This window comes from Mastacembelus armatus, chromosome 15, assembly GCF_900324485.2.
Source record: "Mastacembelus armatus chromosome 15, fMasArm1.2, whole genome shotgun sequence".
NCBI lineage: Eukaryota > Metazoa > Chordata > Actinopteri > Synbranchiformes > Mastacembelidae > Mastacembelus > Mastacembelus armatus.
The window spans coordinates 14,753,803-14,774,143 of NC_046647.1; the positions used below are offsets into that span (position 1 = coordinate 14,753,803).

The window sequence follows — 20,341 nt, forward strand, 5'->3', positions numbered from 1 at the left end:
ATATATGCTTATATTACTTTGCATACTGCAAAATAGCTTGTGAATTTCCGATTAGGAAAATGTAATGCAGTGTAATTAAGTATGAAGTACTGGAAATGGAACTACTCAGGCAAAGTACAAATACCTCAGAACTGTATTAAGTACAGTACTTGAGTAGGTTTCCTCTACTTTTTGACAGGTAGGCAGGTACATTTGGTTGCCTACCCACATGTGGGTACAGTTCCACCATCTGGACAGGAGAGGGCGCACATGCCTCAATGGTGAAACAGGTTCTTCCCATTTTACCACAGCCCGTTTTGCGACGAAAGTACTCACATGACGCACGAAAGAAAGCTGAGACATGTAGGCGAGTATTGTACAGAACTCCTGACTTTTCAGAATAACTCTGACTCATAAAGATCACACAGATCCTGGCTATCACTGGACTTGGAAAGCTCATTGTACGGTCAGCTGGTGAGTCCTGCCTATGTCAGCTGCCAGTCCCAGAGGACAGCGCGTACAGAGCCAGTGGGCGACCTTATCAGCTGAACCGTGACCAGCCAATTACATCACCTTCAAACAGCCTGTCCACACTAATGTTATTTTATTGCGATTTAATTATGCTCAGGTTTCCACCGCGGCCAGAGCCTGTTGAATAATTCACCCACAGCCACAATGATTTGTCGGCGCACAGAGACAAAGTGCGTACTTCCTAGTACTCATTTATTTCAGCACTTTGTTTTTTTAATTCCTATGATATAAATCGCTAAAACAATAATCTTATGTTGTATTTCCCACTAAGCATTTCCTGCAGTGAGAACCAAAGGGGCTTTTGGTTTGAAGGACAGATTTATTAAGCCTAAAAATACTTAAGGGTAATAATTGGTCAAACTTAATTTTGCATTAATGACATGTCCACTGCACAATATATTAAGCTGTTCTGTTAAAGGGCAGTGAGAATGTATTAATGAGACTGAGAGCAGGTAATACTTTAGTAGGGCTTACATGGGCTGGCATTTACACCCAGTAATGCTGTGGTCACACTGGTGGAAGCTTGAATAGAAATAACTGAAATACTGAAATATAGACCTATATATGGCATATTTGTCAACAAACTGTGTTGGATGTTGAATTGATTATTTTTAACCATGGATATAATTAGCTTAGATAACATCTATAGTGTAATATTAACCAAAAATGCTAATGCCAAATTTTTGTGAATTTTGAATGCAATTAGATAATAACTCATCTACTTAACATTTTATAAAGGTGTGGTTTGAACTCAAAACCTTTGGACTAATCTAAATTATATGAGTGAGTTTGAATACACTGCCATATGTAGCCCGGGCTTTGGGACAACACCTGTCTTTGAGAAGGTTGCAGTGTTAGCCACTTGCTCTGATTCACATTTAAAAGGCCTGAATGAAAAGGTTCCCTTTTCCTCTTAACTGCTTGGTTTACGGGCTGTGGTTTAACGCCACACAAGACAATTAATTTGCTTCTGCCTTCCTGAAAGAAATGGGAATTTAATTTAGAGAAGTTCTAAAGCAGTTTCTGAAGACGTGGTGTCATTTGTTGGGCTTGTGTAAAAGCTGCTTTTGAGATTACCCTCCTGGAAAAGCTTTTTAATCCTAGACAAGTGCAGCCATAGTAACGATAGACGGGAGCCTCTTTGAGACAGAAAGGTGAAGGGGGGACTTTGACGAGATTTATTCTTCCTCTGCTGAGACTGTTTCTTTCTTGAGGTCTCCCGCTCCACGTCGCGCATTTGAAAAAGAACTCAGAGGTGGGGGAGAGGATAAAGGAGGTATATATTAAGCTTTTTTCCCCTCTCACCACTTAATTTCCTTGCAGGCGTGCCCTGCGCCGTTGTAATGAATGTAATTGCCGCCTTTGATGAGAATGCTATTATCTGGATCACACTTTACATGGGCAAACAAGACTGTGCCTCCCTCCACCTCCACCTCACATTTAACTCAGCAGCGAGACCCCCCAATTATGCAGGGAACAAGTGGCTTTTCATAAAGCCAGCGTGTTGCTCTTGATTGGTGAGGCTTGGAGGCGGCTTCGTGTGGACAAAGGATAGATTAGACGTGATATAGGCACACCAAAAACCCCATTTCCTTGATTAATTTCCTGCATGCCTCATAGAAAGGGTCCACTCTCTCCCCACTGAATTCTAGCTCTCCTTTAAAGACAAACTTTCATCATTTGATAGATGTGGCAACTCAATGGACAGACACACATTTTATTGACCTAAGTTTGACCATAGCTGTCTGGGCTTCAGGAAGCAATAGGAGCAAAAAGAGAAATGTTTTACTTCAGCGTAGGAGTATTGGCTTATTTTTCTTACAAAAAGCTGAAAACCTACAGTATTTCTGCCTTTAGCCAGGATCAACTCACTTTTCATACTGATCTTCTCGTGCCCTCATGTCATCAGCCTCTCCACACAAACACACACAGGCACACAGAATCACGCTAAACACCCATTTGATAATAGTGGCAGACAGATATGATGGGAGTTTATGAAGCGATGCGCGATAAAGCTGCTGTCACCTCAGGAAGTCTAAGTGTTCCTCTGACTGCCTTATTACCGTATTAAAAGCACCGCTCGACGAATTCACACACACCTCAGCCTGGCTCTGACAACCCAGTGTGATTCTGTCCCATATTCCACCAGGGTGAAATATCGAGAACAATCAAATAGACTGTCACAAGTGACAAATTATACTATTACACTTCAAAGATTGTCATCCTCAAAATGTATGCATAGCCATTTCTTCTTTATCGGTGAGCGATCATTCCTCTAAGCAAGCAATTCCCAGTGATAAATTGGTAATCAATTCATTTATTATGCCTCGAGAATGGCTGCAAGGGATCAGACGCATTGGTCAGTTGTACTCACATGCATATATATCTAATACTAACTGATGGTGCTGTTGGGCCTGATGGATGCCAGCTGCCTGACCACCTGACTCTTAAAGGTTTATACCATTAGAAACAGGTTGCCATCCGGACCCAGTCGCGACATAGAAAGAATTTGCCAATATTTTTGACTGAAGTGGCATTTTAGCAGTATTTATTTGATGGTCCTACTACCAAAACCATGAGCCACAAATAAAGAAGATGGTATAATAGCTTTTGACTGGCCAGCTAGCTTCCAACTTGAAATGAAGTGTCCAGTTGTGAGTTATTGTGGCCAAACGTCATTTGTACAGGCTGAAAAGTGGGGACATTTTTCTAGCTTGTCACTCTCAGGCTATAGCTCATTGTCCTGAATGATGCCTCTGAACGCACAGTTGCCCTAATACGAGCCTTTCACTCACACCACAAAAAGGTTGGTAATGGATTAGCCTGTCCATAGGAAGATAATATAGTGCATCCACCGGCACATCCTTAAAAACCAATGAGTCACACATAGGGTGTCAACACTCTGCCACACTGCTTACATTTAGTGCTGATCATTAGGCATCATATTTGGAAAATTGACTAATACACAACAAAGATCTCTTTTTAGGGTTACAGCAGGTTATCAGTTTTATTGCTTGATTAATTGGTTATTTTTCTTTGTAATGTCCAACAATATTAAAAAAATATCCATTAAAATATCCCAGTGCCCAAGATGACATTTTCAAATTACTTGTTTTGTCCAGATAACAGTCCAAACCCTTAAAACATTTGGTGCACTATTTTGTAAGAAATGCAGCAAAAACTGATTCTTTGGCAATTTTAAAATAACTCAAATAATAAAGTAGTTATTGGAATACTACACAATTAAAATGAATCTAATAGTTGTTTTTTTTTTTTTTTTTTTTTGCTAAATCTTGCAAAAAATTATATTTAATTGTAAAATAGCAGAAATAAATGTAATTAAATGTACCACCCCTTTAGCTTCATGAAAAATTCAACTAAATATTTTTACCTGGCAATAGTAAAACAGGCTTGTGTAAAACTTCTTTTTTTTTTTTTTTTTTTTTTTTAGAAATTAAGATCTTTGCAATAATCATAATGCATCTACATCAATATCATGAACAAAATGAGTGCCAGTATTCCTCAGGGAGTTCACAGCATTAAAAACTCCAGTGCACTCTAAATTAGCTGTTGAGTTTTGATCTCTGTATGGATCTGCTGGAGTGGCTATTGAGTCTGAGCAAAGAGTGGTCTGAATTGGACAGTGCTGCTAATGTGAGGGAAGTTTTAGATTAATGAGGCTTCTGCCCTTTGAGGGTATTGATCAAACCCAATCTGGCCATGAACGATTTCCCATGCTCCCCCGCTGTAATATTAATAATGTATCAACATCATGAACAAAACTGGCCACAGTTTTTCTTGGGGCATCATGGGATAAAAAACCCCTAAAGCTCTGAAATGTGAGTCATACTTAAAATTAGCTGTTGAATTTTGATCTGTGTCTGAGTAAAAAGTGCTATGAAATGGACGGGGCTGCTGATGTATGGGAAGCTTTAGAGACTAATGAGGCCTCTGCTCCTTTTTTTAAGAGCAGCCTCTTTACATTTTTACATTTCTTTCAGTGCAAATAAACAAACCATGCATTACAGAGTTTGAAAGGTTTAGCCAATTTAAAGATTTTTCATACTGTAGTTGGACATGAAAAATGAAGAGTAAGAAATTTTTAACCATTTTAAAGTTTCCAGGTGAGTAAAATCTAAAACCTAACAATTAGGCAACCAGATCTGACAGTGGTCATCATTACTGAATCTGCAATCTAATGAGTTTGGATCAGCTTTGGTGTTTTTAGAAGGAGGCCTAGAGGAAGACCAAAGAGGAGGTTCTTGGATGTAGTGATGGAGGACATGAGGATAGTTGGCGTGGGTGAGGAGGATACAGAGGATAGGGTTAAATGGAGGCAGATGATTCGCTGTGGCAACCCCTGAAGGGAGCAGCCGAAAGGAAAATGAAGAAGAAGACGACGGAGGATCAGCTTTGGTGTTTTTCCAAATAACAAGCACCCTATCAACAGGCTTACAATTATTTACTGAACCAATCTGATAAGGAACAATTTCCCATGCTCCCCTGGTGTTCTTTGTCCATGTCCACTTGTCATTTCAGTGACAGTATAGCCAGAGGCCATCACTGCAGCTCCAGTTGGGTTCCTTTATTATACAGTTGGGTTATTTTAATTTGATAACTAAATTTCTTTCTTTGTATAGTGTAGTGATAACAGACAGCAATAACAGCAACAAAGCTGCAACATCATGGAGCAGTGTTCAACTAGAGATCTGGTCAAACAACAGCTCTGCACTGTCTACATTTTGAGAAATCTTCATATTTACTTGTTCTTTGTTCTTAAATACGGTTTTCTCAGTATAGATTAAATAATCTGCCAGTGCATTGATGTTATTTCACCTGTTTTAAAACGTAAAAATATATTTAATTTCAACAAAAAAAAAAGAATTTCTAACAGATAGAAAACTGCTCTGAGCATCACCCCTCACTTTCTTCAGACACCAGCTCACAGCTGAAGTTGCTTCCTCTCCCTACACTGGCTCCATCTCCGGCCCTCCTGCAGGCATTGTTAGCCAGATGATGATGGGAGCTACCATGGTCATAATGGGAGGGTTGACTGACCCCTGACCCTGTATTGATCTGCTGGCTGTGTCCAGCTGGGCCTCCCCAAACCCAGTCAGCTGAAGAGGTGTTTAAAAGCTAACACCCCAGCTCCCATCCACTCCACTACACACTCATTAATTACATCATTTACCTGTGACAGTGACAAACCTGCCCAGCCACGCCGTAGTTTATTAGGGTCACTGTATAAAGCCGGGGCTAACCCACATCAAAACTGCATGTGTGTGTGTGTGTGTGTGTGTGTACCATGTTTTTCCTACATTGGGGGGGACTGAAAACTGGAGGTAGTGGTTTTGCTTGAGATTAGTGCAATCTGAATGTAATGTCCCCACAAGAAATAGAAACAAATGTGTGTGAGAGCGCGCATGTGTGTGTACATGTCTTTCTATGTTTGTGTGGACACATTATCTTCTGATACCATCCTTGTGAGGACATTTTGACTAGTCCTCACAACTTTAAATGTTTTTTGAGGGTTAAGACACGGTTTTAGAGCTAGAGTTAGAGTTAGAACTAGGTTTAGGTTAGGCATTTAGTTGTAATGGTTAGGGTTAGGGCCTAGGGAATACATTATGTCTATGAGTGTCCTCACAACTACAGTGAGACATGATTGTGCGTGTGTGTGTGTGCAATGGACAGTGAAAGACCCCATTTAATACAATTTGGGATTATGAGTATAGATGCATGCTCTAAAGTGGAGTGTGACTGCTTTGTCTTGGCCTGTCCAGCTACTTAGTCTGGAAGTTTATTTAGATTTATTTGATATTTTGAAAGACAAAGATTGGCAATTTTCTTGTACAGACAAGAATATGAGTATAGATTCTAGAAACACAGCAGGGGAAAAAAAAAAAAAAAAAAATCACAAACAACCCCCCACCCTCCCCAAAGTGAAGTTTATCATTGTGGTCTGTGTAAAACACCACACAAGCAGAGATATTTGACATGTTTTTGGATGAAAAATAAAATCTTGCAGATTTAAGGCTGCTTTCTTTTTATGTCTTTTCTGTTTTTGCTTTCTGTGCTGTGCTTTGCTGACTCAGTTCTTGGCTGGTCATTGTTGTCTTTGCTACTCTCAAGCAGCGGGATGTTTGTGGCCTGTTCATTCCTCAAGTTTTTTTTTTTTGCTGCCTTTGCATTGCCTCTTATTTCTGCAGGTGTCTCCAGTTCTACATCCACCTAAAAATCATCCCCATTTCCCCAGCTTCACCCTCTATTGTTTCACCTCTTCACTATCCCCTTCCCTTTCTTTTTACTATAGCCCTCTACACAATAAAAGACTATTGGTTTCCTCTTGCCATACCTTTCCCACTACACACTGGTATTTCAATCTCAACTCAATTGAGAATGCTGACCTGCAGACATAAAGAATTGGCTTTAAGGCTTTCGAAATGGAACTAAATCTGCTGCAGGTCACACTGGGGGAAAATAAGCGGCAAATGTAAGTAAGCATGAAATAGTTTTTCATAAATAATCCAAATGACAGCGGGCTTTCTAATGGTGCCATGGGGCTGTAAAAGAATATGTTGCCAATTTCTCCCCTATTAAAGTGAAATAGAAAGCCAAATACATAACATTGCTGACGGAAAAGTTGCATACCTGGGCCTGTTGGAGTGGAGATTGAGGACACAGTTGGGTGCTAGAGGTAGTTGTAGTTGAAGGTGAGGTGGTGGAGTGATTGCTAACCTTACAGTCAAGGTTTTTCCACTGCGGGAAAAAAAATGCCCGTCCTTCACATCAGATCAATTGGTCAATAACTGCCCCCTTCTCCTGCATGCGCACAGGTAGGCAGGTCTCATCTGTCCCTGTGCAATGTTGATTTGATTTGCGCTTATGTTTTTACAAATAATCAATGCTCCATTTTGACTAACACAAGGGCCTGTAACAGTATACATTGTCAGAGAGGGGATAGGAGAGAAACAAGGAAAGAAGTACAAGGAATTAATGGGACTGCCATTGACAGAAAAGATAAATGCCAGGATGTAACAATGCTGTATAGGTTTAACAGTGCAGAATAACACAGAATCACCTTAGTTTTCAAATCCCTCTTGGTAACCAGTTCAGATCTTGCATTTAATTCTAAAGGCATGTGAGAATATGCTTAATGTGTAAAAAGTAAAAGTAATCCCTGTACATAACATCCATGTGTGCTGTATATTATACTGTACCATTTATACATGCTGCACATTATAGCATTACTTGTATCAGCATAGCAAATTACTGTTGTACTTGAAGTTAGTGTGAACTATTCTATAGAATTTACATGGTTTAGATTGTTTTTGTTTGTATTTTCATATTTTTGTTTTTAAAATGTATAAAATGTCTAAATATCTAAACAGTCATTGCTTGAAATGAAAACCTTTAAATGCTATTTTTTTAAAGTAAATGTACGTATAGTTACACTTATGTTGATAGAAAATATCTTTGTGCTTTCACTTGTTATTAATTTGATTAGGTGCTTATTTCCTCCACAAAAAAAAAAAACAAAGAAACAACCATGCATAAGTTTGTCACCATAGACTGTGTCTGAGTTTCTATAAAGCTGACACACCCTAAAAGACATATGAGGCTATGTCGTATATATGAATAGGGAATAAATGTGAATTAAATATGGCATTCTATTTCATGTCATAAAACACTTGATTGGGCTGTTTGGTGTTAATCCAGCTATATAAGTCTACCCTTTGTGTATATGTGTGTGTGTGTGTGTGTGTGAAAGAGAGAGAAAGAGAGAGGCTGATTTGAAGTCCCCTTGAGTCAGACTCTGTTATTTATTGCTATTAAATGGTTAATTTTCCTGGGTGCCCTGAGGACTTTGGGGTGTGTTAAGATGTGAGGAAGATAGAGTTGTCAAGGGCTGGCATGAATGCTTGATATATTAAGAGAGCACTTTTGAGAGATCCATTAGGGATTGGCACTGGTCCCTCGTATGCGTCACACGTTTATTTGAAATGAAGGAAAATTGCATGACTCATTTTAATTTTGGGGACTATTTTATATAGCTCCTACATTCCATATAGAGTATCTATATCGATCAATCAATCAATCTATCTATCTATCGATAGAGATATACTGATATATAGAATGTATGTATATATGAGATTCATGTGTCTATTCATATTTTCTCAATTATAGGGTGCGACTATGTAGACACCAATGCTCTTGTTTATCAACCTGTCACTGAAAAGATAAGAGTAAACACCCTTTTACTTGCAAATGATGCTAAAAATAATACAAACTTTTTTATCAAAGTTCCTGCAACTTGAAAACGAACCTAAAATTAAGGCTGCTCCAATGGTCTTTAGTACAGAAAACAGAGGCTGTGTGTACAAAATATTGTTGATTATGACAAACAGTAGTCAGAAGAAGGTGTTTTTAACCTGCAGTGTCACTGATTGTTACTTTCTCTGGTGTATTTCCCAGCAACAGAATTTCTTTACAGCTTGAGTTGAGTTTGCTTTTTTCCATTTCAGCTGATTTTTTATTATGTCATTATTTTATCATTGTAAAGCTGTTAACTGCTATTGGAAATATTAAGTATTTCACAAAAAAAAAAAGAACTGCCTGAGGCCAGTCAGGTTTTACAACACCAAACTCTGAAAAACATTTTTATAGACCTAGCATTGTGCTTGAAGATTACTGTCATGAACAGGAAACAGGATAGGGGTTTTTCCCAAACTGCTGCAGCAAAGTTGGCAAGGCTGTCCATACTTTAATCTTTATTTATTTGACTAAAGACATCATGCCTGAAGAAATACATAAATTGGAAACATGGAGAAATAATCGCTCTTACTAAGTGTATGTTTAAATTAGTTTTTATGTATGTGCGTGCAGGCCTCTCCTACCTCTCTGCTCAGGTTTCCTCTCATTAGGCAGTCCTGACAGCTACTGAGAGAGGAACTATACTAATCAGTTGACAGTAAGAGCACTCCTTACTGCCCTGTGATACATGAGAGGGAGAAAAGAGAGCAAACAAACACCAATTACTGTCCATCACGAGGAGGGAGGCCATCACGCTTAGGTGCCCTTTGTGATCATGTGCTTCTTGCTCTGCCCACAGACCAAACATGGGGGCTAGTGGAATTGTGTCCACAAGGAGGATATGAGTATAAATGTTAAGCAGGAAAAGATCATTTTTGTTTTCTGACCTGTAGAGCCAACTTGTAGAGCGTAATAGCCTTGTTCCTGTTTTGTGTTTGGGTGTCTCCTCTGTTATCGTCTTCAGTTGGGAGCGCCACGCCTCCTGTGTGTCACAAAGCTGATTTTCTGCTAACCTGATGGAAAAGCAGAAACAAAGAGGCAGTTAAAGTGCTATTAGTTTTCATTGGTTAGTAATGGACTCTTACTCATTAGCCAATTTATTGATCCATCAGTAATCAATTTTGGCTCATTCCCAACTCATGAGCTGAATCTCAATCCATTTCCTGAAGTGTCTGAGTTGAGCTGAAATTGACCCCACCCGCTCACAGGCTCAATTCTGACAAGAAGATTGGGTTCCTCTTTAACATGGAGAGCTGTCACATTCGCACACAGCAGCCACATGTACATGTCATGGGCTGAAACAATGGGCAGTCTGTGCGTTCGCCCCATCTGTTCCTCGAGTTGGTTCCTCTGGTTTGCTCGTGGAGATCTAAGGTAACACTTTCTCATCTCTCTCAGGATCACATCCTTGATACCAACACCTCCTAAATTATGCAGTGACATCAGCTGTCTCCGTAGATGTGGACAAGATAATATGGTGACATTTAACTTGCATTACACCAGTTCTGTGGGTCAAGTCTTTGGTTCTTTAGAGGACCTTACAGCTGTTTAACATTATTTGAATGTCTTTCTTTGAAGTGTGGAGGCAGACATTTTAAATGATTTTGCTGATTATTTTGTTCAGGTCAGTTTAAAGATCATAATGCTGTGCAGGTTGGCACAGCTTCTGATTTTCTTCTGTTCAGGAGTAGTTCAGTGTGTTTCTTGTTAAAGCGATTGCATCTAGTTCAATAAAAAAACATTGCAAGAACTCTTCATAAAGCCAATAGTTCAGAAGCAACTTGTCTGCAACAGTTTATCACATCATAAGTGTCTATGTGGTTTTGGCTGAGCTGAAAATCATGCTCTGAGTCATGCTCTGAGAATTAAAAGATTGACACCACTTTAATTTCTACAAAGTACATGTGTAGTTGGAGCCAGCAGTCAGGCAGCTTAGCTTAACACAAAGACACAAATCTAAAACTCATATATTCATTCATTATATCTTGTATCTCTATTCTTTACAAGACTGATATTTTTAGAAATAACAATTCAGCATTTTGCAGGAGTTGATGTGCAATATTGTCCTGGAGTCTCTGCTGATAGTCAACAAATAGTCTAGCAATATCCCCGCACATATGACAAACTTCAGAAATCATAGACTAAACATACGAGATATAATGTGTTAATTTGTGAGCTTAAAGGTGCTGATATTTTTTTAAATCATTGGACAGTCAGGCTGGCTGCTTCTTTGTGTTTAACAAACCAACATGTCCAGATGCAAGAGTTGCATCAGTCTTCTCATCTAACTTCCAGAAAGAAAGCAAATAAACATATTTCCCAAAATATCAAGGTAATCCTTTGATTTGTTAAACTCCATTCTTGGTTCAGTGGGTAGCCGGGGTCACATTTAGATATTGTTAAGTGGCTTTGAATAGCTCCCATGATTTCACAGTTCCAAATGACCCGCGATAATCAGGTCATTAAAATGAACCCATTCTCCACATCTGACACACTTCCACTGCTGCCTCATCTGAATAACAAATCAGCTCTGGAGTGCTTTCTCAAACAGAAGGGGGGGAAACAAAGAAGAGAAAAACTGACTTTCTTTATTTTGAGGTTAACCTTATCCCTATATTCAGAAGTGAAGATGGTAAGTGAACTAGAGGGGGGAAAGGTCCTGTCAAAAGTGTCAGTGCCTGTGTGAAAGTACCCAGTTTTCTTAATTCATCCCTTAGGACCGGATAAGTCTATCAATCTGTTAAATTGGAAAGCCATTAGGTGCCCTGGTTTATGTGTTTCATGCTGTTAACTAGAGGCTGATTGATTGTTGTTCCTTTGATGGGATATGCTGATCTAATCTCACTGTGTGCACGTTTGCAATAAATTACACAATTCATTTCCCCCATTAAAGGGGGGGAAATCACACCTCCAGGCATGCCTACGCTCTGCAGGCAAAAGAGCAGGGAACCTATTTTATGGTGCCATTTAGCCAGCAAGCTTTCAGCAATCCCAGCCTTCTTTCTAACCCCCTCCCTCACCCTGTATCCCTCCAAAAAATCGAAGCATAATCAAGGTGTATGTTTAGAAAATTTATTGTTATAATTTTCCACCATAATCTCTTCCATTTTCCTGCAGCCTCACTGACATAGATCATCATCTAAAAAGAGAAAATGGATAGCAGTTTAAAATTTATCGGTCTTTGATTCTCAATTATACGTGTTTATGACTTCATCTGTCTTCAGTGACTTCAACCTTTTCCATTATGGTGGAATATTATTTGTACGGAATCCATTAAATTCACAAGGCAGGACTCTAATGGTGGGGCTGCAGCGATTTGCAGAGGGAAAAGTTTTGAAAGGTTGGCTTTAGGAAAAGCGTGGCTGTTATGACACAAGAAATTGCTTTATTGATGGTCTGCTCTGCTGCCTGTGCATTTGGCCATTTGTTACCCGGCCCATATCTATATCTCAGGCTGACACTGATGAGAACTTTTCTGTTGCCCTCTCCGGATTACCGAGTTGTAATGACACATACAGGCAGGCTGGGTAAAAGCCGACGATCCAGGGCAGAGTTTCTGGATGTACAGAGGGTAGATGTTGAGGCTGGGTGCCTGGAGGGATTGGATGAAGCTGCTCATAATAGAGAAAAAGAGCTACATCACTCCTATGACTGTTTCCATCCAAACCATACAGAGGTAATCATCTCTGCTGAGAAACAATAAAGGAAAAGAAGGAGTGATCAAATGTAGATAAAATGTGAGCAGGGGAGATAATAAAGGGGAATACATCATCTACGAGGCCATATCTGCTCATCAGGTACATGCTAAGCTACTGGTTTTCAAATTATTTCTAAAGTGATCAATTATACACTAAAGGAATATAGTCTCATGTGACTGAAGTACATCTGCCAGGACAGCCAGTGTCCTCACCTTAAATACATGTTGTTTCCTGTTTACACAGAAAGTAACAAGATTCCCTCCAGTCAAGTGGCCGCTGAAGTGTTCCAACCTGAATGACATTGAGCTCCTTCGATTGGCTGGTGCAAAGGGCCGAGTAAAAGCTAATCAGGCTGTAATTCAAGATTCGCCTGGCCACTTACGATCAATACTCGCACAATCCCAATTAAAGCTTGCCGGGTCAGTGGAGGGCCACCAATTCCTTTACAAGTTAAATGCAATACTTAAATCTAAGCAATCTCAACATGCCCTTCATTGGTTTAATGGCTCGTCCCAACAGGAGTGTCCAGGTAAAAGTGCAGGAAGGACACAGGGTGGACAGGTTTCAGGGATGAATGCTGCTGTCTCTGTGGATGACACCAAGAGCTTGTTGCCCAACTGGATTCCGTTCAAAAATCTCTTCCTCAATTCCTCATGTCAAATGAAAACAAAAGGTTGAGAAAAGCGATACATAGTAGTAGTGCTTCATCTACTGAGAGCTGTGTTTACCTAAGTCTGAGTCAGTTTCTATGTTTAGATGTATAATACTAGAGCAGAATGTCGCCCATATTTTTTTTCTTTAGAAGTACAAAGACTCAGAACCACTAATAATCTATACTAAGTACAATTATACTACTTGTACTTTGCAGTATCACCATATTATATTAATTTCATAACTATAGTTAATATACTTATATAAAACATGATTTTTAAAAAATATATATGATGCACTGTTAAAGAAGAAACTACCACTAACACATAGTAAAAGAGTTAAAATCAGCTTCACTTTGACCAACAGTAGAATGTCATTGCAGTAGTAGACGCATATGAGGGATTTTTCTGCTTTACGAGTGCTTTTACTTTTGATTCTGTAGGTAAATTTTGCCAGTAGTACTTAGATATCAGTTCAGTTTCATAGCAGGACTTTTATTTATATTGGAGTGTTTTTATATTGCAAACTTGCTGCCTTTACTTAAATAAAGGATCTGGACATTTCCTCCACCATTGCTCAAAAATCAAACTCACTGTTCAACTTTCAGCGTCTCATAGCGGCCTATTTTTCTCCATCTTCCTTCCAGTTTTCTGATTCTGCGTTTTTTTTTGCCATTGTATCCATGTCTTTTATCACAATTTTGACCTGCAGAAAGAAATTCTCACAAGATATCAAAACAAAAATCTATATTTAATATGGGAGCAATTACAAAGCGAAGTTGGCTGCACTGGGCTGCTGTCACCAGAGCGCGTGTTTTTCATCAAATAGGTCATTAGACGATGATGGATGTAAACCTATAAAGTATCTAAACTGGACCTTTTAACAAACCACAAGCAACACTATCATTTCTCTAATAGAACCTGCTGACCGTGTCATTCCCTCCTGCCATTTGTCATTTTTCCTTGTGAAATAATCAATATCTGGGCACTTTGAAATAAATAATATAAAAGTCATGGTAACCTACCAGAGGAGCAACAAAAATAGACTTATGGAGCATTCAGAAGTCCTGTATGGCCTCTGGGCAGTGTCTACAGTGTCTTTCTAATCAATGCATAATAAGAACTGTAGTTACTACAGGACTTTATCGTACTGTTCATTTTCTATTGTGTTTTTTTTTTTATTTTTTTATGCCCATTTTGAACTCTTGTTTTCTTTTTGATAGATTGGGACTAAAATCTAAATAAATTATCCTCTTACAAGTCTGTCTAAAACCATTTGTATTTTCTTAAGGATAGGTATATGTTATATATGTGTATATTATTAAGTGCCCCATAACTGAGAAATATTTAGCCCTAGTTGAGTAGGGTTAGTATAGGTTTAGAAAACTGTGCTTAAGTTGTTAATACACAAACATCACAGGGGATGCTGCAAACATGCCACTTGGTTTGGTTTGATTTCTATAACTATCATTATAATATGTAGAAATGTGTAATTTTGCCTTTTAACACTTAATTCAGGGGTCAAATTTTCATTGTTAGAGTTAATTGATAGCCACTTGTGAAAAACAAAATATGATATGAAATAAAGATATTTTTAGGGATGTGCAAAGAATTGGTCCCTGATTCAGTAGCAAAATAATGCCATGAAACACCTGAGAGGATGAGCAGGTAAGGACAGGTGGTAATTACATCACAGTAAAAGGATCTCTCCACTTGACCAGTTCAACTAAATGAATAACTCGTGCTAATTACACAGACATGCTGGTGCAGGTAGCAACCCTACAGTTGATGGAAAAAACACCATGGCACTCAATGCAACCTTTTCCTGACATCCGTCATGAGGACTACACAGCACATTGTTGATGAATGGGTTCAGGGAACATATGAATCATAACTAAAATGAATACAGATTTTATAAGGCAAATAACCTCTTAGAAGAAAATAGTCTTGGTCTCTTACAAAACAGTTTTTTGTTATTATTAAAGGACAATGCTTTAACTTTGATTATTTGCAGGGAGGCCTATGCTGCCTCAAGCAAAACCTTGAATTTTAACCTAAATTCTTGTTGTCAGGATCTTCTTTTGGCCCCAAACATGATTACATCGCTGTCCCCACACCGTGAATAAAACAAGCACAGTCTTTCCACACTTTATCCACACGCTTGCATTTCACCACCAGGGCCCATAGAGGGCGCTGTCTCCCCGTTCTTCTTCTACACCAACTTCCAACCAGCGTCCTGCTTCTTAACAAGTCAATTAATATCAATGAGTGAATATACATAGCACATTTACAAAGAGTGCAATCCGAGGGATGAATTAACCAAATCGATTAGGGAGGAATAAATGACTGTGCGACCCGCAGACTTTGTGCAAGTGGCCTTCGCTGAAAATCGATGAATTAGAAATATGAATCTAATCGCCCATTGGTGAAGTAGCTGCAGCCTGTTCTCAGGCCTGTTTCATGTTGTGTCTGAGAAGCAAAAATTTGAAGAGTATTTGAAGTTTAGTAGCCCAGTGCTGGCATGGCGACGACACACGCTTAGTTAAATGTTTTCCCTCAAGTTAGGGTAACAATGTCAACAACTCCTCAACAAAAGAAGAAATGTAATTCCAACCAATATGCTCTTGAATAACTTAGCTGCTAGAAGACTGTCATTTCCATCTCACACACACGGGATTTTTTTAAAGTTTGCTTTTTATTTGCTTTTATGCGTTTGGGCAATCACCAAAAACAAGCAAGCTTTAATTACAGGCCTTTAGCCCATAATTATTTGTTTTTAAATGTCTTGAGCTTTGGTGAGAATTTTAGAAAGTAAATATAGACGTCACAATCTATTTCTAAATACATATGTTTAAAAAAAAATCCACCAGACACCTGCAGCCTGAGTGAAAAAAGTATCCTATCACTAAATATGAAGAAAAAAAAAAACTATGGGTAAATTATGGGTAAACTCATGCAGTCCATACAGTCTGTGTCTGACTGTAATGTTAGTTGTGTGGTGACGGCTTGTTCTGACGTCTTTTATCCCAAGCCTTCCTTTTTGGCGCTAACAGCCCTGTGTTCATTTGCTGCCTAATTGGACTATATGAGACCAATACCAGGAGAGCGCACACAGCCCGCAGCCAGAGAGCACAGAGACGAGGATGCTCTCTCTCTCTCTCTCCTCTCTCTCTCTCTCTCTCTCTCTCTCTCTCTCTCTCTCTCTCTCCTCTCTCTCTCTCTCTCTCTCTCTCTCTCTCTCTCTCTCTCTCTCTCTCTCTCTCTCTCTCTCTCTCTCTCTCTCTCTCTCTCTCTCTCTCTCTCTCTCCTCACCGTCTCTCCCTTAATCCCATTTGCCATTGTACATGCCCAATCGCCTATACTTTCCGCATTTAACTTGGATGACATTTTTATTTCATCATTAGCATCAGACGCCAGACTGACTGACACGGTGGACACAGTTTGCGTTTTGACGAAAGAGCCGGGAATGAGACGTCTCCGTGATTATACATGTTCTTTTTATCCCATCTCAAACATTTTATTTTATTATTTTTCCTAGTTTAGTAGGACGCGTGTTTTGACGCGCTCACTGGGTGTGAAATCGAGTTTCCGCGTTAAATTACAGAGAAGAGTAAAACAGGGACTCTACAGAGCGGGGATATCAACAGTGTAAGCCAGCCTTGCGTTTTGATTTTTTAAGTTCCTGCTTCCGTGGTCGTCTGCGTCCAGACTACAACCACAGCGATGCCAGAGACAACACAAACACAAGAGACGTGCGCTTCGGCCAAGGACTCTCCTTTCTTCATTAAGAACCTGCTGAACTGTGATAGCAAACCGTCCAAACCCAAGCCCGTTCTGGCTGCCACCAAGACCGCCTTAGAGGGAGGATTCTCCCTTTCCCAAGTCGGGGACTTCAACTTTCCGCGCTTTGAGCTGCCCGCACAGAGGTTCAGTCTGCCGGCTCACTACCTGGAGCGTACCTCGGCGTGGTGGTACCCCTACACCCTCAGCTCATCCGCCCACCTCCACAGAACTGAAGGTAAGAGGAAGAGAGAGGAAAAGACATATGTTTATTAGGCTTTATATAATAAACACAAACAAAATCTAAGCAAGAAATAGTTCCACTGTCAGCATTTGTCTTAAAACTCAAAGTTTCCTTTTAAGCAATAAAACAGAAAGACAAAACTTTATCCTTTAAATAACAGTAACATGTCCCCTGCGCGTTTTGTGGCACGTAATATCGGTAATGCTCTATAAAAGTAGATTGCGTGCGTTTTGGTGATAGGAAGTAACAATACATGCCTTCTTTACGACACCAGGGTGGATAGTGATTTGACGCCTTGTCCTCTATGAAGGCCTATTTTGTTATGCCACGACGAAGGATAATAGATCAATAAAGTGACACACTGTGCATAAAATGGAGCAGACATCAGCAGATCATTGGATGAGGGTGACGATGCGCAGCCTGCTTTTGATTTGTATGTTGCCGCTCACTGTCTTACCCCAGAGGCTCGGTCACTGTTTTACCTGCTTTCCTGTGACTTACTCACATGGGATTTAAAGCACGTTAACATGAATGGCACATTCACACCTTCGTGCAAAGAAAATGATTTTTGAAAGCCTGTTTAGTTATGAGAGGGACTGTAAAACACGGAATTGTTCATTTAAAGCTAATACACAAAGCAGGCCAATACAGACTTTGAATATTGTATTTCTTCAGCCTGTTAAAATGTTCTTTTTAAAACCAAATCATTTAAACAGGGTGTTGTCAGTCAGGTCTAGGTCTAAAATAGTTCATATTTATGTGGCAGGTCATATTTTTCTGGGATATTTCTAACCATCTTAGTTTTCCCAGGCTGCCCTGTATCAACAGGCTGTAAAAAAAAAAAAAAAGTCCAGACACACGGAGCATCAGGCCTCAGTGTTTATGATCACATCTCCCTGTGTCCACATTTCAGTCACGGAGAAACCAGGAGCCAGAGACTCCTCTCCAACCTCGGGCACGGACAGAGACTCCCCAGACTTGGTCCTCAAATCCGAGCCAGACACCAAAGATGACGACGAGGACGATGAGCACAACAATAACAAAAGCGGTGACGAGATAATCCTGGAGGAGAGCGACACAGAAGATGCCAAAAAAGACGAGCTGGAGGAGTGGAAGAAGAGGGATGATGACAAGAAGCCCTGCCGCAAGAAGAAGACGCGCACTGTTTTCTCCCGGAGCCAGGTGTTTCAGCTGGAGTCCACTTTCGACATGAAGCGGTACCTGAGCAGCTCGGAGCGCGCCGGCTTGGCCGCGTCCCTCCACCTGACAGAGACCCAGGTGAAGATCTGGTTCCAGAACAGGAGGAACAAGTGGAAAAGGCAGCTGGCTGCGGAGCTGGAGGCCGCCAACCTGAGCCACGCTGCGGCGCAGAGGATAGTCCGAGTGCCCATCCTCTACCACGAGAACTCGGCTTCGGAGAACGGAGGTGCCGCTGCCAACGTGCCCGTGAGCCAGCCGCTGCTCACCTTTCCGCACCCCGGGGTCTACTACTCCCATCCCATCGTCACATCAGTGCCGCTCCTCAGACCGGTTTGAAAATCTTTGAGCTTTGAGGCAAAGTGTCTGTTTCCAAACTCAAGTAAAAAAAAAAAAAAAAAAAAAAAAAGAGACAAAATATTTTTGTACAAGTGACAAACTGAAGAAACAAAAAACAAAAGACACTGTCAGGCCTATGTGGACCTATTTTGGTAAAATATATTGTGTCATTTCCATAAGGGTGCCGTTTACACGTGATCCGGCAATTCAGATTCCATGGTTGTTATTATTATTTTTATTATTATTATTATGAATGATCACCTCAGGAATCCTCCTGCTTATACTGTTTCTTTTCCTTTATTTTTGGTTTATTCTGTCTTAGTTTTTCACTCTTGCAGACTCTTGCTGGACAGACCAACTCTGTGCGGTATATATAAAAAAAAATAGACCTTGTTTACAAAAAATGGCGGCCTAAAGGCGCGGGCCTGCTTATCAGCGTATCACTTGTGTGTTTTAATTTACATTTCCAGAACTGGTAACATGTGCAATACACTGACGGTGTGCTGTGAGTGAATGAATCCACGAAACCGGAAACATGTTTAGTCGTGTAATATTTCCTCTTTTTGTATTTTTCTTTCTTTTAAAGCGCTTGATCGGGGACAATCAAGACACTCTCAGCTGTAAAATACCCATGTAGCTTTACCTTTTAGTTTTGGTGACTCTCACTCTTTGTTCCCACCACATGGAAAGCACAAGTGTGATATCCAGTGTCTCTTAATCTGCTTTGTGTTTTTGAACAGGGGCGCAAAAATATCGACCACACTGGTGTAAAAACTATGTAAATGTATATATTTAATGAGGCGCGGGAGGAGAAGCTGACACGTCTCCTTTGTACAGTAAAAACAACGTTTTGATATTGTATTGCTGAACCATGTTGTGAAATAAATGGAGATTATTCCTTACGTTTTAGGACATTTTTGTATGATTTCCTCTCTGTATCCAGGTTTAGTTTCGCTGAGTCCTGAGGAGAATAAACGTAAAAAAACGAAAACAAAAGAAAGAAATTACGCACCAGGTAACGAAAAAGTGAGAAAGACAGCGATGAGCCAAACCCCGATGTTCTTTTATAACAGATACACACATGGCACACGGGGCAGGTGGGTTTCCGTAATGATCTTACTGTTATGCACTTTAAAAACGTTATTTTACATAAAAAAGTGGCTCGGTCAATTAGATGCGTAATTGCCACCATCTTGCCAAAATTACGGGTAATGTATTCAAAAGAGGACATTACTCCTACTGCCTGTGAGCTGCTGTCTTTCAACATTTTCTCTCTCTCATGGCCTCGTGTGTGTGTGTGTGTGTATGTGTGTGTGAGAGAGAGAGAGAGATGGAAGGATGCGAATTGCTCCTATTTTTTTTTTGTTTGTTTAATTTTGCAAGCTGTCATTGTTACTAATTCACTGATGTGTTCTTGTTTTATATTTAATCAAATTTTAAATATGCCTGAAGTTTAACAACTTTTTAAAGATTTTTTTTTTGTTTTTGTTTATTTTGTACAAGGAATACTCATTTCCACTGATATTTACGTGGTGAGGTTGACAAATTGTGCATAGTTCAAGATAGAAAACCAAAGAACAACAGAAAAACATTTTTATGTATGAATAACA

The 20,341-nt window shown here is 39.8% G+C and overlaps 1 protein-coding gene and 1 long non-coding RNA gene across 2 annotated transcripts in view; one reads left to right on the top strand and one right to left on the bottom strand.

The window, feature by feature from the left end:
• Positions 1–9,479: 9,479 nt before the first annotated feature.
• The window catches only part of LOC113131856 (uncharacterized), a 94,658-nt gene continuing 83,796 nt past the window's right edge, over positions 9,480–20,341 (bottom strand). The window contains exons 3-4 of the long non-coding RNA XR_003295847.1: positions 9,711–9,836; positions 9,480–9,502 (exon numbers count right to left, since the gene is read on the bottom strand). This is a non-coding gene — a long non-coding RNA (uncharacterized LOC113131856). The remainder of the gene's footprint in view (positions 9,503–9,710; positions 9,837–20,341) is intronic.
• Positions 16,596–18,731, top strand: hmx3a (H6 family homeobox 3a). The gene is made up of 2 exons (XM_026309571.1): positions 16,596–17,189; positions 18,109–18,731. The coding sequence occupies exons 1-2, from the start codon at positions 16,895–16,897 to the stop codon at positions 18,729–18,731; spliced, it is 918 nt and encodes a 305-aa protein (XP_026165356.1). The 5' UTR covers positions 16,596–16,894.